General features: G+C 52.2%; 1 protein-coding gene across 1 annotated transcript; it reads right to left on the reverse strand.

Moving 5' to 3' along the window:
* Positions 1-17,415: 17,415 nt before the first annotated feature.
* Positions 17,416-24,719, reverse strand: LOC311529785 (uncharacterized protein). Its single transcript, XM_084645989.1, has 2 exons — positions 24,611-24,719; positions 17,416-20,669 (listed from the first exon to the last, which is right to left on the reverse strand). Exons 1-2 carry the CDS (start codon positions 24,684-24,686, stop codon positions 19,690-19,692), a joined length of 1,056 nt encoding a protein of 351 aa, XP_084502115.1. The 5' UTR covers positions 24,687-24,719; the 3' UTR covers positions 17,416-19,689.
* Between the last annotated feature and the right edge of the window lie 734 nt (positions 24,720-25,453).

Below are 25,453 nucleotides of genomic sequence, written 5' to 3' on the forward strand. Positions count from 1 at the left end.
TACTCCCTGAAAAGGTTTTCAAGAAAGCATCAATTCAGCCTCTGCCCAGGAAGTCATTTCTTGACTGACAGTTTGGACAGTTCTTGCCTGGTGTCACATCTTCTGTTTCAGACCCAGATTGCAGTGAGAAAACTCTCACAGGCATCCCCATGCTGCTGATGTCGGTCACAGACCTGGCTCCAGCACAGAGCCCACACTGGTCAAGCTCAGCTCCTGACAAGAAATGGAGCTCAGGGGTCTTTAGACCCGTGGGCGGTCTCCTGTGTTGTCGAACACAAGGTGCTGCTGACTCACCCGTGGAGTCTGGTGGGGCAAATGGGGCTGCTCCCATCTGGCTTTGCTCTTGACTCTGATCTCAGCGGTTAGTCATGGGCAATCTCTCCTCTTCCAGTGTGGGGTGCCACAGGAGGGCGTTCTGTAGCCCCCGCCCAGCTGCTGTCTGAGGCCAGCAGGAGGGTTAGGAGGAGGCCTGTGGCGCAGTGTTTTCAGGGGCCTGACAGCACCCGATGTGTAGAAAGAATAGTAAATATGGCAGGCGACCAGTGAAATCCTACTGATCTTAAACACAAAAAAGAAGCTTACAAGAAGTGGAAGACTGGACAAATGACCAGGGATGAGTATAAAAATATTGCTCGGGCATGCAGGAGTGAAATCAGGAAGGCCAAATCACATCTGGAGTTGCAGCTAGCAAGAGATGTTAAGAGTAACAAGAAGGGTTTCTTCAGGTATGTTGGCAACAAGAAGAAAGTCAAGGAAAGTGTGGGGCCCTTACTGAATGAGGGAGGCAACTTAGTGACAGAAGATGTGGAAAAAGCTAATGTACTCAATACTTTTTTTGCCTCTGTCTTCACAAACAAGGTCAGCTCCCAGACTACTGCACTGGGCAGCACGTGACCAGCCCTCTGTGGAGAAAGAAGTGGTTCGGGACTATTTAGAAAACCTGGACGTGCACAAGTCCATGGGGCCGGATGCGCTGCATCCGAGAGTGCTAAAGGAGTTGGTGGATGTGATTGCAGAGCCATTGTCCATTATCTTTGAAAACTCATGGCGATCCGGGGAAGTCCTGGACAACTGGAAAAAGGCTAATGTAGTGCCCATCTTTAAAAAAGGGAAGAAGGAGGATCCTGGGAACTACAGGCCAGTCAGCCTCACCTCAGTCCCCGGAAAAATCATGGAGCAGGTCCTCAAGGAATCAATTCTGAAGCACTTAGAGGAGAGTAAAGTGATCAGGAACAGTCAGCATGGATTCACCAAGGACAAGTCATGCCTGACTAATCTAATCGCCTTCTATGACGAGATTACTGGTTCTGTGGATGAAGGGAAAGCAGTGGACGTGTTGTTCCTTGACTTTAGCAAAGCTTTTGACACTGTCTCCCACAGTGTTCTTGTCAGCAAGTTAAAGAAGTATGGGCTGGATGAATGCACTATAAGGTGGGTAGAAAGTTGGTTAGATTGTCGGGCTCAACGGGTAGTGATCAATGGCTCCATGTCTAGTTGGCAGCCAGTATCAAGCGGAGTGCCCCAAGCGTCGGTCCTGGGGCCGGTTTTGTTCAATATCTTCATAAATGATCTGGAGGATGGTGTGGATTGCACCCTCAGCAAGTTTGCAGACGACACTAAACTGGGAGGAGAGGTAGATATGCTGGAGGGCAGGGATAGGATACAGAGGGACCTAGACAAATTGGAGGATTGGAGCAAAAGAAATCTGATGAGGTTCAACAAGGAGAAGTGCAGAGTCCTGCACTTAGGACGGAAGAATCCAATGCACTGCTACAGACTAGGGACCGAATGGCTCGGCAGCAGTTCTGCAGAAAAGGACCTAGGGGTTACAGTGGACCAGAAGCTGGATATGAGTCAACAGTGTGCCCTTGTTGCCAAGAAGGCCAATGGCATTTTGGGATGTATAAGTAGGGGCATTGCCAGCAGATCGAGGGACGTGATCGTTCCCCTCTATTCGACATTGGTGAGGCCTCATCTGGAGTACTGTGTCCAGTTTTGGGCCCCAACCTACAAGAAGGATGTGGAAAAATTGGAGAGAGTCCAGCGGAGGGCAGCAAAAATGATTAGGGAACAGGAACACATGACTTATGAGGAGAGGCTGAGGGAACTGCGATTGTTTAGTCTACAGAAGAGAAGAATGAAGGGGGATTTGATAGCTGCTTTCAGCTACCTGAAAGGTGGTTCCAAAGAGGATGGATCTAGACTGTTCTCATTGGTAGCGGATGACAGAACAAGAAGTAATTGTGAGGATGTGACGCAGCAGGGAGGGGGGAGTGTTGACCTGGGAATGTGCCCTGGGGATGGGAGACCTGAGAGCCTGTCACCTGAGCCAGGAGGGGGAGGTAACACCTCTGCCGAGGAATGTGAACAGAGGCTGCAGAAGGGAACCTGCTGGGGGGATTTAGTTTTCAGTTTGGGGCTGGATGGAGGAAAGCAGGGAACCCCAGGGCTGGGGTCTAAGCTCCCTGCTCCCCCAGAAGGACTTGACTGAGGGGTCCTGGTTGTACCCACAAGCTCTGTTTTGGACTGTGTTCCTGTTGTCCAATAAACCTTCTGTTTTACTGGCTGGCTGAGAGTCTCAGTGAATCTCAGGAAGAGGGGTGCAGGGCCTGGACTCCCCCACACTCCGTGACAGTAATGGTCTCAAGTTGCAGTGGGGGAGGTTTAGGATGGATATTAGGTGTAACCCTTCTGCCCGTCAGAGTTGGCAGCAACAAGGGCCGGGTTCAATATCTAGGGGTTCCATTCCAATAACACAATGCAAACCGGCTCGAGCCCCCACCCAGTGACCTGGGACAAATATATACCACCCCCGCTGGGCGCCTCCAAGAGGCAATACTTCCCCTCTCGCAAGCACATAGTCTGAGTGTAGCAAAAGTCTTTTAATAACAGAGAGAAACAATGTGGCATTATGTTGGGGAAACACCACCAACCGGATTCATAACACAACCCATGAGCAAAAGCAACCCCACCCCAGGCAAATTGGGGCATGCCCTTTTCCCTTTGGTTCTTGAGTCCAGCAACCCCAAAAGTCCAATGCCCCAAAAGTCTCTGTCCCTGGTCAGGGCAGCCCCAGAGTTCGAAAGTTTATCGGCGGAGCTTTACCTCCCAACCTGGGTGGAAATGGGACGGGGGTAAGAGGCACCTTACGTGATCTGAAGCTGACCGCCCCATAGCTCCATAGCGGCGCTCCGCTCCGCTCCGCCAGCCGCCCCACAAAACTCCTTCGCGCAGCTGCACTCCGCTCCACTAGCCGCCCCACGAACTCCTTCGCTCAGCTGCGCTCCGCTCCGCCAGCCGCCCCACGAACTCCTTCGCTCAGCTGCGCTCCACTCCGCCAGCCGCCCCACGAACTCCTTCGCTCAGCTCCACGGCCCACAAGCAGCTCCTGCCATCCACACACTGCTCCGTGTCAAACTGCTTCGCCAGCCGTCCCGCAAACTGCTCCACAATATATCTTCAGGCTCCCCCACTACTTAACACAACACTCAGTGATTTCAGCGCTTAGGTGAATTCAGCTTATAATAGGGGAGCCCCAGTGCTGGTGCACTGTCAGCCCAAAGTGAGCTCAGCAGCCTATAACTAGACTTCTAATGAAATCAAAATTAGCTCTGATATTCCACAGTGGAGAGAGGAGGAAATGCAATTAGCATGTAAGGCCCTCACCAAGGGGCCCATGCCACCAAGTATTAATACTTGTCCCCAGCCTCTCTCCATTCACACAGTTTTGGAACCCATGACCCTTGCCTAGCGAGTGCTACTTAGATGATGGTGAATCCCTCCATCGTAACAAAAGGCCACGTACAGTTCCAAGCACAGTTCCCATAATCAGGGTAATAACAATTTATTCTTCCTGCCCCAATAACAGAGACACTGGGGATCCCACAGCAGCCAAAGTGACCATTTGGGCAGCTATGGTCTCATTCTAGGCGTGGTGGGTGTGCCTATGCAAATGAGATCGGCCCCTGAAGTTCTTTTCCACAACTTGCCACACCTCACCACCAGATGTCAGGGTGGAGCTCATCCTGACACTGCTTACATTAGGAAAAACTTGTTCACTAGGAGGGTGGTGAAACACTGGAATGCGTTACCTAGGGAGGTGGTGGAATCTCCTTCCTTTGAAGTTTTTAAGATCAGGCTTGACAAAGCCCTGGCAGGGATGATTTAGTTGGGGATTGGTCCTGCTTTGAGCAGAGGGTTGGACTGGATGACCTCCTGAGGTCCCTTCCAACCCTGAGATTCTATGATTCTATGAAGGTCTCCATTTTGCCCAACATGGACAGTGCAGTTCAGTGCCGCAGCCCTTGTCCTGTTGAGCTTGGGGCCCGATCGAGGAGCTGGCGGAGGCCCAGACAGCACTGGAGGGAGTGAAGGAGCTGGCAGAGGTGACATCAGTCCCTTTGATTGAGGGGTGCATTTGCCATTATTTACTGGGGGGGTGATTCAAGGCCCCCAGCAGCGGTGGGATGATCCCATCACCGCCGTAACCCAGTCAGCCTCACACCAGCTGTGCCTGGCCAGGAGGTCGGGACCTTCCCTTTCACGTCCCGACCTTGACACTGTTCTCCAGGCCGGGGGCACCTGAAGATCAGACTATTGCCGTGTGCTCGGCATGGGGCTGCCCCTTACAGCCAGCTGGAGACTGGCGGTGGTGCAGAACGCGGCACTCGCTTACTGAGCGGGACCCTTCTCTGGGAGCACATGACCCCATGCTCCGGGATCAGCACTGGCTGCCCATTGGTCTCTGCAGCTCTAAATGGCCTGGGACTGGCCTTACTCAGGGATCCCCTCTATCCCCAGGCAGGGACCGGGGGGAAAGTTTATAGGTTATAGGACAGAAGGAGGGGCTGGCAGGCTATTCTCTGTGAGGGTTCTAGGACTCTGGAGCCTGCTCCTCCCTGATCCAAAATAGCCCGAATTCGATGACCTTCCGGGCATGCTGCAAAACCCTTTGCTTTGCCAGGGACGGGAGAGGGCAGGTTCTGTGCGTGTTTGTGAGCATGGAGTTCTCTCTTGGCTTTGATGGCTGCTGAGTGAATGTTTTACTTAGATCCATATGTGATGTCACCAGGAGCTGATCCTTTGTTACTGGCAGTTTCAATAAGTGTTTGGGAACTTCGATATTTTGCCTGGGCACCTTTTATTATTGTTTAAATTTACATCACTAAAGATAACACTTCTCATTGCAGAGTCTCACCTGGGTAGGGACCGATACCAGGAACTGGCTTCCCACACAAGGAAATAAACCAGGACTGGACTGTGCCAAACGAATCTAGGTCACTGAGCCACCTCCCCCCTCGTGACCCAGCCCCCACCAGGTTAGTGTTTGAATATGGGCCCGGCTCAGCACTGGGCACTCAGACCCGGCTCCCAGAAGCACCATGAAGGCAGGGGGCATCTTCCTCCTCCTGGGGCTCCTGGCCCTCTGGGTTGAGCCACCACCTGCACCTGCAAGTTTCCAGGTGCAGTCACTGCTCACAGGCCGTGCAGGGCTGATATGAAGGTCTAGTCCTCAGCGTCAGGCCCTCTCCGGGGAGCCCTGCCCTGCATGCCAGCACTGGCCAGGTCTGACCGGTCCCGCCTCTCCCAGGTCCCAGACGTCAGTGTCTCTGCCGAAGCTGGCAGGGGTGTTTTTCTCCTGGCCAGGACCCTCGTGCCTGCTTGGGTCGAGCTCTGTCCCAGCCAGGTTCTATCCTGCCCGGAGTGTCCTCCGGAGTATCCTCACCCAGGTCATTGCCTTCCCATAGCTGTCGTTCTCCACACTGCATGTGTAACTCACACACCTCCTGGGTGTGGGGTTCTGTCCCATCTAGCGGGATGATTAGAGAGAGAGATTAATGAGTCTGCTCTGCAGCCTTAGCTAAGGGCCCTGTGGCTTTTAGATCATGAGTAGAGGCTCATGCACGAAGCTCCAGAGGCCCCTGCGATCCTGTGATCCTGTTCGCCGACAGCTAGAGTCTGTCGGTGTTCCACATCGGATTAATATCTCCAGCCTGGGCTCAGAGCTAATCCCCTCCGTAGGTGAACTCAGTTTAACAGCTCTTCTCTGCACCGTCTCCTGCCTTGGGCACGGCTTCGGTACCATGCCTGGCGTGGCATACAACACACTGTGGAGGATGTTTGCATTGGCACACGCTGCGGCAGGGCACTGAGGAGACTCCAGCAGGGCTGAGCAGCGCAGGGGGTGTGACGCCCTGGTACCAGCAGGGCAGACAGCCTGTACCATGTCACCACGCCTTCGTTACACCATGTCGCCTGCTACCCAGAATCCTCTTGGCCTTCTCAGCCCTGCTGCACAACGTGCCCCATCTCCATGCCCTGCTCACAGGAACCCTGGGCTCCCCAGCTCACCTCCCCGTCAGTCTCACTTTGCACCAGGCTGTCTCCCCACAGGGCGCTCTGGGACTTGGACCTCCCTATTACTACAGGTTCCTTTGAGGGGATTTCCCAAACCAGGCTCCTCCCTCTGGTCTGCATCGCCCTGGCTGGTGTGGGCAGGTCGGGCCGGTCCCCTCAGGTGACCAGGCCTCCGGCCCTGCAGGGCTGCTCTGGACCCATCTGGCTGGTTTCTCCGGGAGGGCGGCTCTGGGGGCTCTGGGCCCATGTCAGGCTCTGGCAGTTCACAAGGGCAGCAGCACAAGCCCAGTGTGTCCACGGCTGATCCCCCGTTGCTCTGGGCCATGGCCATTTCCTCGTTCCCCTGGGCAGGGTTCCCCGTGTTGGAAATGGAAGGGACGGGGGCTGGGCCGTGGCACCACAGTCCCTCTGGTCAGTCCCTGCTGGACAGACGCAGCCAGGCTGCAGGGCAGGGGCAGCTGAGCAGTAGCCAGGGGTCCAGTGGGCGCTGCTGGGGATCGAATCCCCCGCGGGGACTTTTTCCAGAGCCGGTCCCGTCTCCTGGGCCCCAAGGGGGCTGGCGGAACCAGCTACTGGGGACACAATGGGGAAAGGGCCGTGACCTGGCTCCCAGCCCATGTCTGGGGTTGAAGGGTGACGCGCACTCCCCCGTGGGCCAAGCTGTCTGTACCCCTGGGGCCAGGAAGGAACTACACATGCGCACCCCGGAGCCCCTGGCAGGAGCCAGGGATTTCCCTTCCCTTGGGCACTGAGTAGGGTCTGTCCCCTAGGATGGGGCGGGCATGTGCCCCCATCAGTCTCTGAGACTGCAGCCAACGGGACTTTTGGGCCTGGACCTCCCTGTTTCTCCAGGCTCCCTTCAAGGGGGTTTCGCAAACCCCAGGATCCGGCTTGTTTCCTCGTTCTACCTGGGGGAACTGATTTATTGTCAGACAGCACGTGCTGGGAGCTGGAGCATGGCAGGAGCCGAGAGCTCACTGCAGGCACCTCCTCCCCTTCTGACCCGGCCCACCGGGTTTAAATCCCAGCCTGGCTCAGCTGGGCAGGGCACTCAGACCAAGCTCCCCACAGCAGCATGAAGACAGGGGCCATCTTCCTTTCCAGGGACTCTCAGACTTCCAGACGTCCATTTCCGTGTCCACGTGCAATCCTTTGTGCCGTTCCTCTAGCGCTGGGAGGGGCAATGCCAGCTCTGCAGGGGCAGGAGGGACTCTTCCATCCTCTGGAACACCCTTGCCCCAGGGTGCTGAGTCTCTGCTGAAGCTGGACACAGATATTTTTCCCTGATGATTTCTCACTTTGGGTGGTAAAGGCCACATCACATTGCACAGAGACGCCCATAGGACAAGCCTCTGCTCCTGCGCTCTCATGCCTACCCTCTTCATCTGGGTGTGGGGGAGACAGATCCTTGGCAGAAGTCCCTGCTTCTGAGTCCCTTATCTCTCTGTCCTGTGTCCGCAGATATCTGCAGCCTCCCCACTGAAGTGGGCCCCTGTACTGCTGCCATTCCTCGCTGGGTCTACAACTGGCATTCTAAGAAGCGTGAAGAATTCTCTTATGGTGGCTGCAATGGGAACAAGAACAACTTTGAGACTAAAGAAGATTGTTTCCAGGCCTGTGCAGGCCAGGGTAAGACCCATGACAACCTGGACAGGTGCTGCTACTTATACAGTGCAATGCTGGGAACACACCAGGGCCCCCAGGCTGCTCTCCAGTAAATGGGGCCCCTCGTGTATGTTCCCTACCTAATCCGACGGTGCCTGGGTGTAGTCTCGGTGTGTTTCAGGGCTTCTGCAGTTGGTATGGAGCATAGAATCATAGGACTGGAAGGGACTTTGGGGGCTCATCTAGTCCAGTCCCCTGCACTCATGGCAGGACTAAGTATTATCTAGACGTGGAATATGCACTGTACACGCACAGCGCGTGCATATCTGATGCGTGGAGACGGTGAATGTGTGTTTACCTGTGGTGGAAAGGGAAGCCCTCACTGAAAATGCCAAGGTCAGGACAGGCTGAAAAAAAAAGACAGATCCTCCCAAAACTGGAGGTTAACACTGAAGTCAGATTCACCAATCAGTCACAAACTGTGCTCCTGATCCCCCACACTGGTTATCAGGAAGCTAGAAAAGAAATCACACAGCCCCCTTATTGCATTCCAGTTCCCTGGCTCCCAATCAGCAGCTCAGTGCAGTAAGGTGAGGAGTTATTTGAAAACTCTTCTCACTCTACAAAATGTTCTTCTGAACCCCAAAGGGCCAGTCACATTGCCAGGTGAATATTAGGTTGGATCTTACCCAAAATACCAAACTGCCAGCCCATCCTTTAGCGTCTAAAACTAAAGGTTTATTAGAAAAGAAAAGAACAAGAGAGCTGTTAAATGGTCAAAACAATCAGGTCCATACATATGAAGAGGTAAGCGGAATGTCCGGGTTCCAGTAACACAGACACAGGTAACTAACCGCTTTCATGTTCTCTCCACAGGTATCGTTGCGGAGAGTGGACCAGATGATATGTCTGGGGCGAGAAAGCAGAAGGAGACTCCGCTGGTTGGAAGGCATGAGATGCGCTGTCCTGAGGTTGGGGGTTCCACAACCACCACCCCCAAGAGGAGAAGGCGGGTGGTGGTGGTTGGGGACTCTCTCCTCCGGGGGACTGAGTCATCTATCTGCCGCCCTGACCGGGAAAACCGAGAAGTCTGCTGCTTGCCAGGGGCTAAGATTCGTGATGTGACGGAGAGACTGCCGAGACTCATCAAGCCCTCGGATCGCTACCCCTTCCTGCTTCTCCACGTGGGCACCAATGATACTGCCAAGAATGACCTTGAGCGGATCACTGCGGACTATGTGGCTCTAGGAAGAAGAATAAAGGAGTTGGAGGCGCAAGTGGTGTTCTCGTCCATCCTCCCCGTGGAAGGAAAAGGCCTAGGTAGGGAGCGTCGAATCGTGGAAGTCAACGAATGGCTACGCAGATGGTGTCGGAGAGAAGGCTTTGGTTTCTTTGACCATGGGATGGTGTTCCATGAAGGAGGAGTGCTGGGTAGAGACGGGCTCCATCTTACGAAGAGAGGGAAGAGCATCTTTGCCAGCAGGCTGGCTAACCTAGTGAGGAGGGCTTTAAACTAGGTTCACCGGGGGAAGGAGACCAAAGCCCTGAGGTAAGTGGGAAAGCGGGATACCGGGAGGAAGCACAGGCAGGAATGTCTGTGAGGGGAGGGCTCCTGCCTCATACTGGCAATGAGGGGCGATCAACAGGTTATCTCAAGTGCTTATATACAAATGCACAAAGCCTTGGAAACAAGCAGGGAGAACTGGAGGTCCTGGTGATGTCAAGGAACTATGACGTGATCGGAATAACAGAGACTTGGTGGGATAACTCATATGACTGGAGTACTGTCATGGATGGTTATAAACTGTTCAGGAAGGACAGGCAGGGCAGAAAAGGTGGGGGAGTAGCACTGTATGTAAGGGAGCAGTATGACTGCTCAGAGCTCCGGTACGAAACTGCAGAAAAACCTGAGTGTCTCTGGATTAAGTTTAGAAGTGTGTGCAACAAGAGAGATGTAGTGGTGGGAGTCTGCTATAGACCACCGGACCAGGGGGATGAGGTGGATGAGGCTTTCTTCCGGCAGCTCACGGAAGCTACTAGATCGCATGCCCTGATTCTCATGGGTGACTTTAATTTTCCTGATATCTGCTGGGAGAGCAATACAGCGGTGCATAGACAATCCAGGAAGTTTTTGGAAAGCGTAGGGGACAATTTCCTGGCGCAAGTGCTAGAGGAGCCAACTAGGGGGGGTGCTTTTCTTGACCTGCTGCTCACAAACCGAGTAGAATTAGTGGGGGAAGCAAAAGTGGATGGGAATCTGGGAGGCAGTGACCATGAGTTGGTTGAGTTCAGGATCCTGACGCAGGGAACAAAGGTAAGCAGCAGGATACGGACCCTGGACTTCAGGAAAGCAGACTTCGACTCCCTCAGGGAACGGATGGCCAGGATCCCCTGGGGGACTAACTTGAAGGGGAAAGGAGTCCAGGAGAGCTGGCTGTATTTCAAGGAATCCCTGTTGAGGTTACAGGGACAAACCATCCCGATGAGTCGAAAGAATAGTAAATATGGCAGGCGACCAACTTGGCTTAATGGTGAAATCCTAGCGGATCTTAAACATAAAAAAGAAGCTTACAAGAAGTGGAAGGTTGGACATATGACCAGGGAAGAGTATAAAAATATTGCTCGGGCATGTAGGAATGTTATCAGGAGGGCCAAATCGCACCTAGAGCTGCAGCTAGCCAGAGATGTCAAGAGTAACAAGAAGGGTTTCTTCAGGTATGTTGGCAACAAGAAGAAAGCCAAGGAATGTGTGGGCCCCTTACTGAATGAGGGAGGCAACCTAGTGACAGAGGATGTGGAAAAAGCTAATGTACTCAATGCTTTTTTTGCCTCTGTTTTCACTAACAAGGTCAGCTCCCAGACTGCTGCGCTGGGCATCACAAAATGCGGAAGAGATGGCCAGCCCTCTGTGGAGATAGAGGCGGTTAGGGACTATTTAGAAAAGCTGGACGTGCACAAGTCCATGGGGCCGGACGAGTTGCATCCGAGAGTGCTGAAGGAATTGGCGGCTGTGATTGCAGAGCCACTGGCCATTATCTTTGAAAACTAGTGGCGAACCGGGGAAGTCCCGGATGACTGGAAAAAGGCTAATGTAGTGCCAATCTTTAAAAAAGGGAAGAAGGAAGATCCTGGGAACTACAGGCCAGTCAGCCTCACCTCAGTCCCTGGAAAAATCATGGAGCAGGTCCTCAAAGAATCAATCCTGAAGCACTTGCATGAGAGGAAAGTGATCAGGAACAGCCAGCATGGATTCACCAAGGGAAGGTCATGCCTGACTAATCTAATCGCCTTTTATGATGAGATTACTGGTTCTGTGGATGAAGGGAAAGCAGTGGATGTATTGTTTCTTGACTTTAGCAAAGCTTTTGACACGGTCTCCCATAGTATTCTTGTCAGCAAGTTAAGGAAGTATGGGCTGGATGAATGCACTATAAGGTGGGTAGAAAGCTGGCTAAATTGTCGGGCTCAACGGGTAGTGATCAATGGCTCCATGTCTAGTTGGCAGCCGGTATCAAGTGGAGTGCCCCAAGGGTCGGTCCTGGGGCCGGTTTTATTCAATATCTTCATAAATGATCTGGAGGATGGTGTGGATTGCACTCTCAGCAAATTTGCGGATGATACTAAACTGGGAGGAGTGGTAGATACGCTGGAGGGGAGGGATAGGATACAGAAGGACCTAGACCAATTGGAAGATTGGGCCAAAAGGAATCTGATGAGGTTCAATAAGGATAAGTGCAGGGTCCTGCACTTAGGACGGAAGAACCCAATGCACAGCTACAGACTAGGGACCGAATGGCTAGGCAGCAGTTCTGCAGAAAAGGACCTAGGGGTGACAGTGGATGAGAAGCTGGATATGAGTCAGCAGTGTGCCCTTGTTGCCAAGAAGGCCAATGGCATTTTGGGATGTATAAGTAGGGGCATAGTGAGCAGATCGAGGGACGTGATCGTTCCCCTCTATTCGACATTGGTGAGGCCTCATCTGGAGTACTGTGTCCAGTTTTCGGCCCCACACTTCAAGAAGGATGTGGATAAATTGGAGAGAGTCCAGCGAAGGGCAACAAAAATGATTAGGGGACTGGAACACATGAGTTATGAGGAGAGGCTGAGGGAGCTGGGATTGTTTAGCCTGCAGAAGAGAAGAATGAGGGGGGATTTGATAGCTGCTTTCAACTACCTGAAAGGGGGTTCCAAAGAGGATGGCTCTAGACTGTTCTCAATGGTAGCAGATGACAGAACGAGGAGTAATGGTCTCAAGTTGCAGTGGGGGAGGTTTAGATTGGATATTAGGAAAAACTTTTTCACTAAGAGGGTGGTGAAACACTGGAATGCGTTACCTAGGGAGGTGGTAGAATCTCCTTCCTTAGAGGTTTTTAAGGTCAGGCTTGACAAAGCCCTGGCTGGGATGATTTAACTGGGAATTGGTCCTGCTTTGAGCAGGGGGTTGGACTAGATGACCTTCTGGGGTCCCTTCCAACCCTGATATTCTATGATTCTATGATTCTATGACTTCAGAGTCCATATATCAGGTTCTTAGCAGCATTGGGGAGTTTGCTGACTTGTAGAGTCCCTCTGGAACACATCCACAGCTTGGATGGGTTATTCAGTCCTTTGTTCAGAGCTTCAGTTTGTAGAGAAGTTACTCCAGAGGTGAGAAGCAGGATTGAAGACAAAAATGGAGAAGATGCAGCTGCCATTTTATATTCTTTGTCTTGTGGCTTGTACATCCTGTGTCCCAAACACAAACCTACAAACACATGGGCATGGAAAAGCAATTGCAGGCCCCTGTCCACAGACTCGTCCCTACATGTCCTGCTGACTCATAGGTGTAACCCCTGCCATCTCTCCGTGGGTTCATTGGGTAGCTGGCTAGATAGTGCTGATGCCAATCTGTCTGGGGGTGTCACCCAGAAACACAGCACAAGTTTGAAATACAAATATACCACACATATTTATAACTCACAATACAAATAGGATCCATACATATAAACATGATTATCATATTTAGCCAATCATAACTTTTCCACTGATACCTTACAGCGCATATCTTGTACGATTCATTGCAATTTTGTAACACTGGTATCAAGAACATTATAAATGGTCACAGCTAGTCCATACAGCATCACACACTGCATACATGGCCCATCTCTCACCGTCCCATAGCTGCAGACTGAAGGGAGCCCATCCCGTCCTGTCCTCCCACCCGCCCCCACCCTCCAGAGCTGGAAGAGTCTCAGTTCCTTTCTGCCTGCAGCTCTAGCCGTACAAGTGACTAGCCAAGGAAATGGAAATATACCTGCTGGGTGTGTAAGGCACCTGGGGTCAATGCACCCTGATGCCATGTGCTGCTGAGGGTCAGCTCTGAGTCCCCAGTGCTGAGCCGGGCTGGAATTTAAACCGTCTTCAAGGCAGGACTGGTTAAGGAGTGGGGGAGGTGCCTCACAGTGCCATGGTACAAGGGCTCTGGCGGCTTTGTCCTATTTCCCAGGGTCTCCCTAACTCCCGTCTGCCAGGACCCGGACTCCTCAGGGGACGAGCTGCCTCAGCCGCACTGGGGTCAATTGCCAAAGATCGGACTAGCAGGAAGACAAAGCCCCGACCCCCAGGGACTTTCCCCCATCCCCGGTGCTCTTGCCAGGAGAACAGGTCGTGGCTTCCTGGGATTTCTTCTCTTCCTCAGTAAACATTTCCTGACATCCCAGCACCTCGGCCTCTGCTTCCGTTCTCCAGGTCAGGCCTCTCCCAGCCTGAGCAGTCCCCACCACCCACCCCACCCCACCCCACCCCACCCCTCTGGGCCTGTCAAGCTGGATCCAAGGCAGCTGCTTCTATTCAGGGCTGCAATCTAGAGGCTGAGAGATGCTGAGTTGCCTGATGGGAAACTTTCCCAGTAACCACAGACAAGCTCTGGGATGTGCCTCGGGAGCTCTGGGAGCAGCCACATGGAGCAGACCAATCTTTACACTAGTGCCCAGGTTTTCACAATTGTGCAGGTTTTGTGTCTAATTTGGCCTGTGCAGCTGCACACCTGGCTGCCTAGTGCAAGTCACACATTTGCACACACAGTCATGTGCACTGGGCTCCCAAATGCACTTGCATATTTGTGTACAAGCAGCTCTGGGAACGTGTCCCACTGCCTGCTCGGTCTGAGGCGCTTTGTGAAGCGGCTGCTTCTGGGGGAGGTCTGGATCTCCCACCATTCCCACCTTTATTTGGCTGCCTCTGTGTGGCTGTTTTAATGAAACCCTGGGGAGGGCTGGGTCCGGCGGGCAGGCTCCCCAGGGGTCTCGGAACGCTCACATGCCTTGGGGCACTCAAACCACCAAAGAAGAAGTAGAATCCCTGGCAGATGAGTCCTGGCACACGAAAGCAGTTGCAGAAAGACAAGGTTCTTTGGCTCCCATCTACACTCGCACCCTGGTCAGGTGTCTTCTCCCTAACAGTGCCATCTTCCCTTCCTCCTCCTCTGGCATTTTGCTTTGGTCTTTGGCCTTTCACACATCGGGGGGTGCCCTGACTGGGCTCGGGGGATAGAATGTGCTGGGCACAGGAAGGGGTGAGGGTTCATATTAGTGCAGATCTAATTTGCCACTAGAAATTGTACTGCAGGGACTAATTTTGGCCCCACTCCTGCAAATACCTCTGTTTGGCTTTTGGCCCATGACTAGTGTGATGAAGTGGGACTGTTCTTAATCTTTCCTCTGAATAGTGTGGGGGTGCCTGAGTTTCCCCAAGGCAGTTCTTAAGTATCTAGGTGGTGGGGTAAGGGTGTATGATCCTTGCAGAGCCTCAGGAGGAAGTGTATCACCAGGGCCACTGCCTGCAGCACTTGGGTTTCTCTTGGAGGTCTCTCATCTAAGCATTGACCTGGCCTGGTCATACTTAGCTCTGAGATCTAACACCATGCCTCAGCCAGGTAGATGGAGCAATTAACTCAGTGGTGTTTTCAGTTTAACAACGATTAATAACAACAATGCAGGATAAACAACTGACTGTCTGGGATGAAAGCCATGAAGCTGCAAGGTGTGGAATACTGGAAATGCAATAGAAGGTAGTGGATCACTCAGTGCTGACATCAGAATTGAGCCACAGCCGGGAAGAGTGGAGTAAACCTGTACTTAAAACCTGCTTCTTGCAAGGAGCCTTCCCACACAGATTTCCTCAGCAGCCTGCCACCCTGAATTGCTCCCTCTCGCTGAGTCTGACTGGAAGCACTTTGAGGCAGTGGGGTGGGAGGAGGTATTTTTTCATATTCTCTGTGTATATATAAAGTCTGCTACAGTTTCCACGGCATGCATCCGATGAAGTGAGCTGAGGCGGGGTGAGAAAACCTGGATTTGTGCTGGAAATGGCCCACCTTGATTATCATACACATATGATAATCCCATCTACACTCGAACCCTGGTCAGGTGTCTTCTCCCTAACACTGCCATCTTCCCCTCCTCCTCTTCTGGCATTTTGCTTTGGCCTTTGGCCTTTCACGCGTCGGGGGATGCCCTTACTGGGCTCGGGGGATAGAATGTGCTGGGCACAGGAAGGGGTGAGGGTTCATATTAGTGCAGATCTAATTTGCCACTAGAAATTGTACTGCAGGGACTAATTTTGGCCCCGCTCCTGCAAATACCTGTGTTTGGCTTTTGGCCCATGACTAGTGTGATGAAGTGGGACTGTTCTTAATCTTTCCTCTGAATAGTGTGGGGGTGCCTGAGTTTCCCCAAGGCAGTTCTTAAGTATCTAGGTGGTGGGGTAAGGGTGTATGATCGTTGCAGAGCCCTAGAGGGCAGGTGTGTGCAGGGATCTGGACACAGAGAATGGCCGACACCCTGTTTCCTGGCAACTGATCCCCCCCCCCCCCCCCGCAAGGTGAGAGTTAAAGGGTTGGAGAACAAAGGAATCCAGTGATCTCCTGGCCCGGGAAAGGGACAAAGCCCAGAGGAGGAGGGGCTGGACAGAGTTTCAGTTTGGGGCTGGCTGGGACATGGAGTGAAGTGCAGACGTGGTTGTCTGGCTCACTGCCCCCCGAAATGGACCCCGCTGAGGGGTCCTGTTCTCTGCACCTACAAGCTCTGTGTTAGACCATGTTCCTGTTGTCTAATAAACCTCTGTTTTACTGGCTGGCTGAGAGTCACGTCTGACTGCGAAATTGGGGGGCAGGACCCTCTGGCTTCCCCAGGACCCTGCCTGGACGGACTTGCTGTGGGAAGCGCACGGAGGGGCAAAGGACGCTGAAGGCTCCGAGGTCAACCCAGGAAGGTGGAAGCTGGGTGAGCTGTGTGTCCTGCAGACAGGCTGCTCACAGGAAGGAGACTTTCCCAGAGTCCTGCCTGGCTTCATGGGGAGCAGTTCCAGAGCATAGCCCAGGGACTCCGTGACAAGTCCCATTGAAGTTAAGCATCTGAGCACGTGCAGGATCAGTGTGTTCCTCTGTGTTCCTGGCCACTAGCTGAGGAACTAGTGGAAAGGGCGTCTCATGGTACCCTGAAATTAGGCCCAACAGAGAAGAGAAGCTCCTGTCTGGGAGGGCAAGGGGAGAGCACTGGCCAGGGACACAGGCTTATGAAACCGCAGACAGACATTCAGAGCAATATTCCGGCAGGGGTTATTCTTAATATCCACATTTATTGAAGAGAGGTTTTCATTTCTAAAAGAAAGAGACCAAGCTACCTCCCAGCGCATGTCACGTGGCAGAGAACACACGCTGCATCAACCAGACAGGAAGGTGGCTCGGACACCCAGCTACACGCAGAATGGTGGGCAAAGCAGCAGAGATAAACACACAGCTCCGTTAACAACAGTGTTACGGGGAGGGGACTTTTTACTTCAAGGAAGAGAATGGTGAAAACAAGAAGGGTTTTTACAAAGCCGGGCTCTTTGTGTTCCCTGATGTAGAACATACGTACGGCCTAACTCCCCAAGGACACTGGCCGAGCACCTGCACAATTGTGTCTCTAATCTGCAGGCACCATTACGACATCTGTCCGTGCAACGTGCAGATTAGCCGCACGGGTGGCCATTTGAACACCCAGTTGCCAAATACACAGCTTGAAGGTGTATCCTCAACGCTTGTTCATGGAAATCAGGCAGCCTACGACTGCACCCAGCACTGGGCTGGTGACTTGTGGAGAATCAGCCCCTACAACCCTACACACAATTTCTTCCCCTACATTCTAAGAGTTACATGTACACATTTACTAAGTGCTGTACTGGTGGGTCCTCAGAGTCCCCAGGAGATAGGTCCCCCCCCATTCCACCCCTGGGGAAACCTACACACAGATAGACAATGTCTTACCCAAGCCAAACAGAAAAGGAGTACTTGTGGCACCTTAGAGACTAACCAATTTATTTGAGCATGAGCTTTCGTGAGCTACAGCTCACTTCATTGCATGCACACTGTGGAAACTGCAGAAGACCACAGTATGCATGCGATGAAGTGAGCTGTAGCTCACGAAAGCTCATGCTCAAATAAATTGGTTAGTCTCTAAGGTTCCACAAGTACTGCTTTTCTTTTTGCGAATACAGACTAACACGACTGTTACTCTGAAACCAAGCCAAACAGTTACACATGGCAGAGCTGAGGTTACAAACATAGCAGAGCACAGAGGGAATATACCCAGACCCAACCCACTAGGCCATCCTGGCTCTCTTTTTGCACGTTTCGTAAAGACATGACCTAGTCACACACTGTTAACCCTGGATTCGGGCGCCAAGTGTAAACAGCCCGTTTGCTCGCTCCACAATCCTTTCTCAGTAGCCTGCCAGGAATGGAGCTCAGTTTTTATGTGCACAGCTGGGTAACGGAGTCATACGTATGGTTTCCAACACGTTACCTCAAGTCTACACCGTCCCCAGGAGAATGGAGCGGCAGAGGCCCGTCCAAGCTGCCCAAATGGATTCATAAGCCAAACAATCCACTTCTAAAGTTCATGAGCTCCAGAGCAACACCTGCTCCTGCGCTGAGGGGCAGCACAGGAGAGAACTTCCCAGAAACCTCCACAAGTTAAATGCTTCGAGCTGTGCAGGGGTGAGAGAAGATGCTTTATGGCAATGGACCATCTCCTGGGCCTACATCCTGAACAGCAGCTTAGAATGGAAATAAGTGTTAAGAGCTAGTGGAGTGAGTTGGTAGCAGGCCAATGCTCAGTGGAATTCCCTAGATCTTCCAGACTTATCAAGGCATTTCAGGGGGACTCTGTGGCACTGGGTGCCTGTTCCAACCTCCACAGATGGTGCTGAGGCTTGTTAGTGTAGATTAAACTAGCAGAATTTGTCCAACACAGAACCCAGCAATTTGTCCAGAAAATCTTCTGACTGCTGCTGCTCCATAAATTCAGACTTGTTCAGGCTGCATTGGTTAAAAAACAGTTCACTAGACAGTCTGAGAAACCATGTTAAAATACAGCTTTAAACATCTGGGCTTCTACATTATAGTTTCCACTGATGAGGATACTGCAGCGTTAGAGTGGCCTGCTACACTACTATCTAATGGCGATGTACGACAGAGCCATTGTCAGGTGACTATTGAAGTTCCTTTGGCATGAGTGCTAATAAAGAGATGCCTTTACTGAGAACATAGAGAGTCGCAGCAGTTAGAGATGGAAAATGCCCATTAGCTCATTCAGCCTATTCACTCTAGGGGGCACCAGCAGAGGATGTTTCAGATTTTAAAATGTTTATTAACCCTAATGTTAAAATTCTCTAATACACAGGTTGAGGAAAGCGTGTTTATACATCTGGGTATAGTGCTTAAATTATCCAAAAGTACAAAGTTTGGTTTAAAAGCCCTAAAATACATATAGTACATAATCTGCAATATCCCAAATTAGGGTTAATAAATTTAACAGTACAGTTTAGATATTAGCAGCCAAATATTTAGGTATATCCCTCATAAAAGGTTATACTAAGAGCAGTTTGTGGAAAGCAAATATAGCAATGAGTGTAGATTGTCCCTCAGTCGTTGAGAATGTAGAACAGGTTGTCCCTCAGTGAATACAATCCATTAGAGAAGAGAGTCGCAGTAGTTAGAGATGGAAAATGCCAGTTAGTTCATTCAGCCCATTCACTCCATGGAGACCAGCAGAGGATGTATCAGATACTAAACCAAGGCTATGGCTGACCTCGGGGCAGGGGGAGCCACATCAGAAGGGGAATTTCTGAGTAAATGAGTTTTCCTTCAGCTCGGAATTCCGGCTGCCGGAGGAAGACACTGGCCCCAGGCCCAGACTGAAGGTGTCCGGAGGGAATGGCTCTGGGTGCACCATGCGATGGGACAGGTATCAGAGAAGAACTGGCCTGAACCTGGAACACCGCTAGGGGTGGAGAACATCAGTGCCAGGGGCTGGCTAACCCATCAGGAAAGATTTAATAAGACAGAAAATATATCCCAAGAAAAAGTGACCTGAAAGCTGAATCAAAGTGCTCAGACACTAGGGTGACGAGCTTAGAGTAAGAGCCTAGAGAGAGAACCCCAACGTCCCCTTGCACCCTACTCAAGCCAGGGAGCGAAGATCCCTGAACATTGATTTCCTTCACCCAGAGAGAGTGATCCCTGAGCAGTAACCTTGTCATTCGAGGAGGCAGCTTGTTCCCAGGCAATCACTGGTAAAAGAGAAGGGACAGCTGGAAAACGTCAAACAGGAAAGAGAGGCTCTTGTTGCCAGGAATGTATTTGCTGGCTGATCTGATATCAGAAGGTTTCCATGTCCGGGTCAATGAGGTCTGAGGACACTCCCCTTAATACTCTGAACCCTCAGACCCATCATCAGCCTCACCAAAGTCGTCACCCCCTTCAGAGCCACCATCCTGCAGGGAAGAATCGACATCTTCTGTGTCAAAGTCATCATCCACATAAGCGCGAGTATCCCTCACATTAGAATCATCATCATCATCATCTCCCCCGTCAAAGTCACTGTCCCTCACATTATCATCATCATCATCTCCCCCGTCAAAGTCACCGTCCCTCACATTATCATCATCATCATCTCCCCCGTCAAAGTCACTGTCACTCACATTATCATCATCATCATCTCCCCCGTCAAAGTCACTGTCACTCACATTATCATCATCATCATCATCTCCCCCGTCAAAGTCACTGTCACTCACATTATCATCATCATCATCATCATCATCATCATCTCCCCCGTCAAAGTCACCGTCTCTCACATTCGCATCATCATCTCCCCCATCAGAGCCACCATCCCGCAGGTAAGAATCGACATCTCCCGCGTCAAAGTCATCAGCCCCATCAGAGCGAGTATCCCTCACATTAGAATCATCATCTCCTCCATCAACGTCATCAGCCTCGGTAAAGTCACCGTCCCTCACATTATCATCATGATCATCATCTCCCCTATCAAAGTTACCATCCCCATCAGAGCCACCATCCTGCAGGTCAGAATCATCATCTCCCCCATCAAAGTCATCATCCCCGTCAGAGTCACCATCCTGCAGGTCAGAATCATCATCTTCTCTCCCACCATACACAGGTCTTTCATCAGATTCAGGTTCTCCACTGGATCTAGGTTTTACAACAGACACGGGGTTTTCGCTGGATAGAGGTTCTGCACTAGACAACGGTTTTCCATTAGACTCAGGTTCTGCTCCAGGCACCGGTTTTGTTGCCCCCAACACAAGTTTTTCCTTCAGCTCATCTTCTTCTGATATGTGCTTCCCTGGGTCATCGCCATGGAGAGGAGAAGCTGTGCCAGGGATCTCTGAAAATGGGAGAGAAAACAGGAGAGTCAGAGACCCAAATATGCCTCAGTCACATATGGCTGCTGCCAATCCACCCTATGCACTTTCTTCACGCTGCAGCAACCTGTCCACAGGATATGAGCATTGCCCCTTACCTTGGATAGTCACTATGTAGTTGTACATATGGTACCTGATTCTATTCTATTCAGGTTCTATTATTGCACCCATCCCTGTGGTATCTGAGCAACTTCCAGAAGTGCAGTAAGTGAGATGACTAGTGTCTCTCAATATGATTCTCACTCGGTTTCACCTTTCCTTTCCCATGAGGACATTGTGTAGGGGTGAGGGTTATTTTAATTTTTTGTTATTATTTTCTATCCGCTGTGCTCTGTGTTTTTATTACTGAAGGCAGATCAAATAGGCGAGCTTTGTATTTGAAATAGAAAATGGTGAGTTTCAAGGTGGTTCTTAAACTCTGCAGGTGTTCTGGGCACCACCAAAAATTATACAAATCTGCTGCCCCTGCTCTGGCCTGTAGTGACACTTATAGGAGAAGCTCTGAACTCAGCCTTGAGTCCTCTTTTTGCACCCAACCCCTCCTCTCACTTCTCATTCTCTACTCCAAGTCCCACTGCTCAGAAAGGGGGCCATGCAGGCATCATGAAATCACAGCATTCTGGCCTACGAAGGTAGGGTAGGGCATACTAGAGATTCTGACACAGAACATAGTGTCTCCCCTTCTGCAAGGTTTGAATATGACTGACCAAGAACTGTTGTGCTGTTGGCAAGGGGAGATGCACGCTGAGGCTGGTACAGTGGGTTGATTCTCATCTGGAAGATAGTAACAATCAGTGGTGATGGGATTCCATGTCTGACCATGTGTAGTACTCATATCATCCTGCACATCACTAAGATGACTCAAAGGCAGTAGATCCAGGCAGTCTCCCATTTCAGTGTCTGCATGAGGTTTCTTGTCCAGATCATTTCCCAACACAGAGTAGATTATCATGAAGCCACTGAAGCTACGCAACTATATAACAGGTACTTCTTGTCCCCTGAACGCTGCCTAGGCATAACTGCCACGTATTCATGACCCCACCCCTATTACTGCTGCGCTGGCATCCTATGGGACATTCCTATCGCTGATTCATCCCCACGAAGGAGCTGTGCAATCGGTGAGTCTCACAGGTGTCACATGGCAGCCAAATAACTTCACGTGAAACAAGAGAGGATCCTGAAGAAATGGGCCAAACGATCACTGATGATAGACCTCTGCCCCCCTCTCTGAATCGCTATTCTCAGCCCCGAGGCCCTGCTCCAGGCCAGGACATTTCCTTCACTAATCAGCTCTGCTCCAAGCCGGCCATTGTCCCGCACAGGCCACCTGGGGTATTGTGTACTCAGCCCATAGGAAGCCTCCTGTTCCCAGACCTAAGACACAGAGCAGGATAACGCTGGGTCACGGGCTGATGGCCCCTCCTTGACTCTAATGAGGGTTGTTCAGTGGTCCTCTCACAGGGCCAAAAGAAAGGGGGAGGGCCAATGAGAAATCAGGAGACTGACAGTCCCCAGGGCCAATGGGGAGAGGCCAACGCTCCAGGTCAGGCTGATTGACAGGGCAGACAGGCCAATGAGGGGGTCAGGAGGCCAGGGTCCCGTGTGAGGTGGAGCGGCCAGGGCCGGGGCCAGAGGGGCAGAGCTAAGGGGAGAGCAGGAGCCCGGCTGGGCTGGGAGCAGGGCCAGAGCCGGGGCCAGAGGAGCAGCCCCAGGAGCTGAGCTGGAGGCAGGGTGTGAATGGGGCTGGGGCCGGAGCCGGGGCCGGGCACGTGAGCGACTGGGGAGTCCAGGGGCCCCGGGCCCCAGGCCCAGCGCAGGGAGGCCCCAGGCATGAGGCCTTGTAGGTGGGGCTGGGAGGGGCTCGTGACCCCGACGGGGGCCAGGCTGGGGGGACGGGCCCTGCCCCCTAGCACCTGTGGGCATGTGGGCACCGCCAGAGCAGGGTGCGAGCCCCGGTGTCACGGCAGCACAGCCAGGGCCTGGGCAGGGGCCTGGGACATGCGAGGGGCAGGCTGGGAAAGTCCCTGTGCCCCCGAGATGGCCGAGGGTGGTGCCCCGGGTCCACGGGGCGGGTGACATGTTTCCCTGGCACCTTCCCCTTTTCCCGTGTTCTCATTAGTTGCTGGTTAATAAATTGTATTTGCTCTGAACTCTGCGGTGAGCAGTGGGGCAGGGAAGCGTCCGGTGCGGAGAGAGCACCCCGGAGTGGGGACACCCAGGCCCCTGCCCTACGTGACCACAACAAGACTGCGGGCCCAGCCCCCCAGGAACCCTGGGCCCAGCCGTGTCGGGGTTACGAGGAAGGAGGAAGGGGAGTCCTCGAGGGCAGGCCGGCCTGCGGGTGAAGGGATTGGGAGCGAGGACTCAGATCCGTTCGCTAGCCCATTTCACCGGGGTAGTGCATACACCAGGAAAGTTCCGCACCATAGTGCGACCATTCCCCTGCTTACATCTGGATCTTCAACGGGAATCCACTGGCATAGCGGGATGTGGACAGAAGTCTCAGTGGTTAGAGGGCCATGGAGTTTATTTCCTCTTGTCCTGAAGGGACTTTAAAAGCTAGAATTCAGTGAGTCAGGAACCGTGGACAGTCCAGATTAAGGTGCTTGGGGAAGGGGCTGTGGGGAAGATGGGTTATGGTATTTTGGAAAGGATGGATTCCAAAAGGCATTGCCACCAGAGTGTCTCTCTTTGATGGGAATTTCTACATCCCTTCATGTAGGGGGCTGCAGCTGGCCTGCTGCCCACACAGCCCCAGCGATCCTGCTGTTTTCAGCACCCAAGCTCAGTCAGAGCGAGCGTGGGTACATCTACCCGAGTTGGAAATTACTCCTCCAGCTCCAGGGACCGGTGGCATTAACTGCCTCTCAGCTCAGCACTGGCAGGGTCTCTCTGGTGAGCCACAGCCTGGTTGTTGTTTTATTCTAGCATATAAAGTCTCTCCATTTAGAAATGTAAGTGGCAAAATGAATGGCAATGAAACAACAGCTGCCCAGCCCACAAACACAACCACCCCCAACTCAATAACCCGACGCAGGTCGGCCTTCCTCCTGAAAAACCAGCTCGTCCCTCAGGCAGCCAGTATATCAGCCTGGCAACAGGCCTCCGTGACCTGTCTGAGTACTGAGCAGCCTGGGAAGACACTGCTGGCAAAGGTTATTCAGAGAAGCAGCGGGTGGCACTATGGATCCATCAAGGCCATCAAAACCTGATGGTGTGGGGAGATTAAGTGCTGGACTTCCACCTGGCCTAACAAACCAGATGGGCATGGAGCCTTGGTTTGTATTAACAAACCCCGCCAAGAAGAGGGTACGTTGGAAGCAGGTGTGTGTTTCCTGGGCAATCAGGAGCACCCAGCAGCCCACGTTTGAGACGAGAAAGAGTTCAGAGCAGAAACAGCCTTGGGGACCCATGTGAAGTACCATGGGTAGAGCCTCCCCTCTTCTCTCCCATCTGTACCTGGGTTTCTCAATCTTAGACAACTCTGTTCCCCTCGCTGATGCTGTAGTGCAGAGTTTGGGCATCTGCATATTCTTATATTGATAATAAAAGCCTCCAGTTAAAACAGTCCAGAGCCTGCCAGCCTGAGCCCTCGGATGCCTGGCCCTCAGTGACTGTCACTCAGCATCTCGGGAACTCGCAGTGTCTGGCCAGTCCAGCTGGTCTGTAATTCTGTCTGCTGCTCCGAGGGAATCTCATCCCCTCACCCTGGCTTTGCTGGGGTCAGTCCCATCCCTGTGCCAGTGGCTCTGACAATGGAGACGTGTTTCTATTGGTCCCTGCGTCAGGTCATGGATGAGACAAACCAACTAAAGTGTCAGGTATTTCTAAGTACCCACTGCCCTTGCCCCCTCCATGCCAGGTCTCCCCTCCATGCCCTGCTCCCTTCTCTGCCTGTACTCACTTTGTGTTGGAGCACCCTGCAGCGCTGTCCAGAGGGTGAAGAGCCCCAGGAGGAGAAAGAGGCCCCTTGACTTCATGGTGCTGCCAAGAGCTGGGTCTGAGTGCCCAGAGCTGAGCCAGCCTGCAATTTAAAGTCGCACCCAGGTGGAGCTGGTTCAAGTGTGGGAGGAAGCAGCTCACAGGTGACCTATAAGGACCGCCCATATTTTAGCCTAATTCCACATTCTAAGGAGCCAGCTCCAGATATCTGTCCCTGCCCACACAGAATAAGGATATGAACAGGTCCTCGTCATGCTTAGAAATTGCCTTGGAAGACAAAAGCAAAGAAACCTAAGGAGGAAAGCGGAGGGACTGAGATCCACCAATGCTCAGGGACATCAGCGACTGCAGAAAACTGGTGATGTCGGATAGACCCAGGGCAGACAAGTAGAGAAAACCTCCCTACTCAATTAACTGGCCAACAGGAGGGTGGGTGAGAGAATGGGGGATGAAGCATGTCAGAAGGTCCTAATGATCAGCCTGCATAGGACACAAATGCACCAGGCATGAGGAGGAGATGAGATACCAAGCCCAGAAATGGCTGAAGTTTGAAAGCTGCAGCTTGGCCTGGCAATAATTTTTATTCCCCCGAACCCCCAGGAACAAGGTATGCAGAAGGAATTAGTTGGAACTGGACATTATTTCTATACCTCTGAACCACTATGTGGCTCTTCACATGAAACCTAGAAAGACAAGAGTCCTTCCTGCCTCAAAAAGAAAAGGAGTACTTGTGGCACCTTAGAGACTAACCAATTTATTTGAGCATGAGCTTTCATGAGCTACAGCTCACTTCATCGGATGCATG

Source organism: Lepidochelys olivacea (assembly GCF_965140295.1).
Source record: "Lepidochelys olivacea isolate rLepOli2 genome assembly, chromosome: 13".
Lineage (NCBI taxonomy): Eukaryota > Metazoa > Chordata > Testudines > Cheloniidae > Lepidochelys > Lepidochelys olivacea.

Coding starts and splice junctions, on each gene's coding strand:
- LOC311529785 (XM_084645989.1), bottom strand. CDS start 24,686: ATGAAGTCAAGGGGCCTCTTTCTCCTCCTGGGGCTCTTCACCCTCTGG. Junction 20,670..24,610: donor GCAGGGTGCTCCAACACAAA/GTGAGTACAGGC, acceptor TCCCATTTTCAG/AGATCCCTGGCACAGCTTCT.